General features: G+C 37.5%; 1 protein-coding gene across 1 annotated transcript in view; it reads left to right on the forward strand.

The window, feature by feature from the left end:
- dkk3b (dickkopf WNT signaling pathway inhibitor 3b) overlaps positions 1–4,908 on the forward strand; it is a 23,286-nt gene that overhangs the window by 15,083 nt on the left and 3,295 nt on the right. Inside the window, exons 3-5 of the mRNA XM_037683152.1 lie at positions 275–421; positions 506–586; positions 4,447–4,539. Coding sequence (XP_037539080.1) covers positions 275–421; positions 506–586; positions 4,447–4,539 — 321 coding nt within the window. The remainder of the gene's footprint in view (positions 1–274; positions 422–505; positions 587–4,446; positions 4,540–4,908) is intronic.

Here is a 4,908-nt window from a genome sequence, read left to right on the forward strand (position 1 = left end):
GTGTGTGTGTGTGTGTGTGTGTGTGTGTGTGTGTGTGTGTGTGTGATGGTGTGTGTGTGTGAGTGTATGTATGTATATAGTTATATATACTGGTATGTGTTTGTGTGTAGGTATGTATATATGTATATATATTTATATATATATGTGTTTGTGTGTGCTTATGTATGTATATACATATATATTTATATACTGTATGTGTTTTGTATGTATTTATATACTTATATACCATATATGTGTTTGTGTGTTTTTATATGAAACAATAATAACAAGATAGATCCAACCATGTATTCATCAGATCACCACAGAGAATGCTAAATTATCTTCATCATCACTGGATCTTCGACCCAGCTATCACAACGAGTCCACGAAGACGATAAAGAGCAGAGCTGGAGAGACTCGGGTCCTGGACAGAACAGACGAGGTGGGCCCTTCTCAGATAAACCCTTTCAGCAGCTGTTTTGTCCTGCATGTCTCTCACAGTTTGACACTTTAATATTCTTTGTAGAAAACTAACAACAAAACAGGAGAGACTCATCTTTCACACGTGCACATGGAGGTCTCCGGTCAGTGGAACAGCGTGGACCACGTGAGTCTTTTTGTGTTTCCTGCTCGTTCTTTGTGCAGTTAGGAAGACATGGGCAGCAGAGAGAATAAATAAATAAATAAATAAATAAATAAATAAATAAATAAATAAAACTCGACCGTGCAGGTGAAATCCGTAAACAGCTCTGAAAAGAGCTGGATGAAGAACTCCGAAGGACAAACGCTGATTTAAAGTGGCCACCTGGAGACAGATAGTCAGTGACATGTAATAGTGTGCAGGTGTGCTGATAAAGAGCAGGGAGCAGGTGAGGTGAGCAGAAAATCTAGGACAGAGCTTTGGTGAACAAAAATAGGTTCAATGACAAAAAAAGGTCAGAAGAGTTTTCACAAAAAGTTCAAGAATTAGTATAGAAGAGAATAATCTGGAATAAAACTTACTTCTGCACCGTGGATAAAAAGTTTTCCTCAAATGTTTTCTTCTCACGACGTTAGAAGAAAACTTCATCAGATCAGAGATTTGCACCATTAACGGATCAACATGCTCAAACACAAACATTAAGAATTCTAGTTTTGTGGTTTGCTTCTTTTTTTTTTTTTTTTGAAGAAACACAAACATCTCTTTCAGCAGACATGCAAAATGCTCTCCAAGTTATCATAGTGTCCATTAAATATCAATGTTACTCCATTTAAAAGGTTAGTAAACTTTATAAATTTCCTGTGAACTTCTAGTGTCTGTAAAAAGAGGCTTGCTTTCTGTAGCTGTGGCTGCTTTTACCCCATAAATGAGCTCGTTCAGGAAAGAGAGCCACAATATACGTATCATAGTTTCTGTCATCAGGAGGCCAGCTTATGGAGACTGAGGTCATTATTGCTGTTAGCTGCTGTTTTCCCCTCCAGACGTGGTTTTGATCCGCTGCTTTCCTGGCAGCCGTACAGATGGTGGTTAGGTTAATAGCACTTACTACTGGAAAAATAAAAAGCAGGAAGACAAAAAAAAAAAAAAAAGAGCCTCCAAGCCAGGCTGGGTACACTTCCCCCTTTTCTAAAGTCATGCACATGAAGTATTAGCTCAATGAAAGAGAATATTGATTAACTTTTTCCTTTCAATGTGTGGAAAAGTTTTCTCAAATATTAACATGAAGGTGACTTTTATTTTATTTTATTGGTTTAGACAAAGTCCTTGCAAAGGCAAAGTTTCTTAAAGCCACCTGATTAAAATGAAAAACAGCGACATAAGGAGAAATGATAAGGAAAACTGTTTAAATGTGGGGCAGCACGGTGGCACAACTGGCAGAGCTGCTGTCTCACAGCGAGCAGGTCCCTGGCTCAAATCCCGGTCGGGGAGCCTTCCTGGGTGGAGTTTGCATGTTCTCTCCGTGCATGCGTGGGTTTTTCCAGGTACTCCGGTTTCTTCCCACAGACTAAAAACATGCATGTTAGGCTGATTGGTAACTCTAAATTGTCCCTTGGTGTGAATGACAGAGTGAATGGTTGTTTGTCTTGTTTGTCTCTATGTGTCCCTGTGATGGACTTGCGACCCGTCCAGGGTGTACCCCGCCCCCCGCACAGTGATTGCTGGACATGGGCACCGGTGACCCCAGTGACCCAAAATTGAAGAAGTGAGTAAAAGATAATGGATGGATGGATGTTTAAATGTGTATTTTTTTGTAATAACATTAAATTAAGTTGAACTTTCATGTGTTTTGAGGCTCTGATGGAAGTTTGTTAGTAATGCTCTGACAGCAGCTGAACTTTTGTGTTTTATTTTTAGGAATATGCTCTTATAAAATTAATTAAATTAAAAAAAAAACCCACCAAATCTGTGACGTGATGAACAAACATTCCTTTATGGTGTTCTCACTTTTAAAACACAATGAAAGCCTAAAAAAAAAATCTATGTTTGTAAACCAAAGAGTGAAATTATTCACATAAAATAAATGTACTCTGAATTAAATATGTTAGACATTCCCAGACTCGTTTTTTTTTTTTTTTTTTTTTAGCAATCTTTCAAAATCAACAACAGATTTTTTTTTTTTTTCTTTTTGTGGACTGAATTTCTATTAGAGGTCAAACAGGGTTTACATCTGTGTTATTAGCTTTAATAGGTGAACTAATGCCCTCCCCGATTCAGTCTTGTTTAAGAAAAAGTTGCATAAAGTCTAAAAAAAACCCTGTAAATTATTCACAGATCCTCAGATTGTTCTGCTCTCATCTGGGTGCAGCCAGAGGTGCAGCTTAAAACCAACGAGTTCTTTAGTCTGTCGCTGTCTGACCCAACTCTAAAGTTTTATGAACAAAGTCATTTAATTTTAGTCATTGCGATAAAAGAAAATGCACATTAAATGTGACCAAAACTGACTGAAAGGCTTAAATTGTTCAGTTATATATTTTTATTTCATTTGAAATGATCCTCAAACTGTATTTTCCTCCAAAAACTCGTGAGAAATGTTTGTTTTCATGTAAATTGTTCCTGAATCTCACTCAGGGCAACGTGGTTTGAATTAAAGGTTTAGTTTCTTTACAAACGTTCTGTTTAAATTCTACAAGAACTAAAAACAATTCAACATCCATACCAACAGTTAAAAGATAGAAATAGTTGTAATGATGTTAAATTTATGACAATTTCTTGTTTATTGTTCTGATTCAGAATTGTTTTCTTCCATATTTTGTTTTAGCAATCTGAAAACTGCAGACTTTGTGCTATTTTAGCTGTTCATATATCAAAACCTTCAGCTCCTCCAGGAAACGGGTGTTGTGTTGTGTGAAAATATTTAATTTCAGAAGTATTTACTCATATTAATGAATGTAAATCTAAAACATTGTTCTTTTAAAAATCTGCTTCATCATTTTCACTCTATTTCTTTCTGTTATTTTTAGCTTTTAACTATCACTGTGCAATTTTGGCTACTGTTTTGATACATGTGCCTAACATGTTGTTACTTCTAGCTTACCTTTAGCTACTTTTAGCTAGCCTAGTTTCTGCTACTTTTGAATTTTAACTAGCCCGTGGCTACTTATAGCTTGTAGCTAGTGTTTGGCTACTTTTGTTCTATTTTTAGCTAGTCTTTTGCTGCTTTCAACTCATATTTTGCTACTTTAAACTAATATTTTAATATCGTTTTGCTACTTTCAGCTAGTGTTTTGCTACTTTTATGTGTTGCTTTAAGACTTTTAGCTAGCTCTTTGCTACTCATAGCTTACAGCTTGAGTTTAGCTTCTTTTAGCTTAAACAAGTTGGTTTCAATTTGTTTAGAAACGTTTGTCGGTCATTCAGAGCTCAGCTCTGGTTTGAGGTCAGATTCAGAGTAACAAGGACAGTGTGCCATTCAAATCAGACTTAATGAGACGTCAGGAGTGTTGTCCTGTGTCTCTGAGTGAAGACAGACAACATGTCCTCCTGTGTGTTGTTTCTTATCTCTAGACACACACTGACAGTAACTGTGTAAAGGTCTGTGTGTGTTTGTCATTGTTTGTTCAAGGCTTTAACACTTTTGTTGCTACTTCCTCCTCAGTATAATTAAAATTTGACAGCCCAAACAGCTTCAGGGAGCTAAACGTTTCTCCTGAGCTGCAGAGTTCTGCTGAACTCGGTTTTAATTCAGCTGTCACTGACGTTGTCCATCATACAGTTTCCATGGAGACGGACCTGCTGGCAGAATCACAACCTCAGAAATCGTCTGTGCGTTGTTATCAGAGGGTTCAGCGGAGTTGACTGTTGCTGTGAAACAGTCACATACTTATTTTTAGCTGATTGCTTTGTAAACTGTCATAAAACTTGTTAGACCACAAAGTTTATAATTTCTAAGTCCAATTCACTTACTGTGTGTCGATGCACTTTTAAGTGGGATGAGTGTTGTATTAAATTCTGTTCCCATTTGAAAACTGTTCTCTATCACCCCACAGGAATGCATGGTGGATGAGGACTGTGGGGACCTGAGATACTGCCTGTATGAAATGGAGAACTCCAAGTGCCTCCCCTGCATACCAACAGATATGGTGGGGGTTCAGTCAGAGCCATTGTCCTTTGTGTTTCTATTTCAAACATAAATTCACATCATACGACAAACTTACAACTATTACCAACTAACTCCTCCAAAGTGACACAAATCACTTCAGCTCCTCCGACTCCCTGATTGACATTTATAGGCGATGCTTCCTTAAAGAAATTTTAGACAGGGGTTCATGAGGACATTATAGACCTAATGATAACAGGAGATTGGTGGCCTAATGATAACAGGAGACAGGTAGCCTAATGAAAACAGGAGACAGGTAGCCTAATGAAAACAGGAGACAGGTGGCCAAACGATAACAGGAGACAGGTGGCCTAATGATAACAGGAGACTGGTGGCCTAATGATAACAGGAG

This window comes from Nematolebias whitei, chromosome 10, assembly GCF_014905685.2.
Source record: "Nematolebias whitei isolate Nwh7 chromosome 10, NemWhi1, whole genome shotgun sequence".
Lineage (NCBI taxonomy): Eukaryota > Metazoa > Chordata > Actinopteri > Cyprinodontiformes > Rivulidae > Nematolebias > Nematolebias whitei.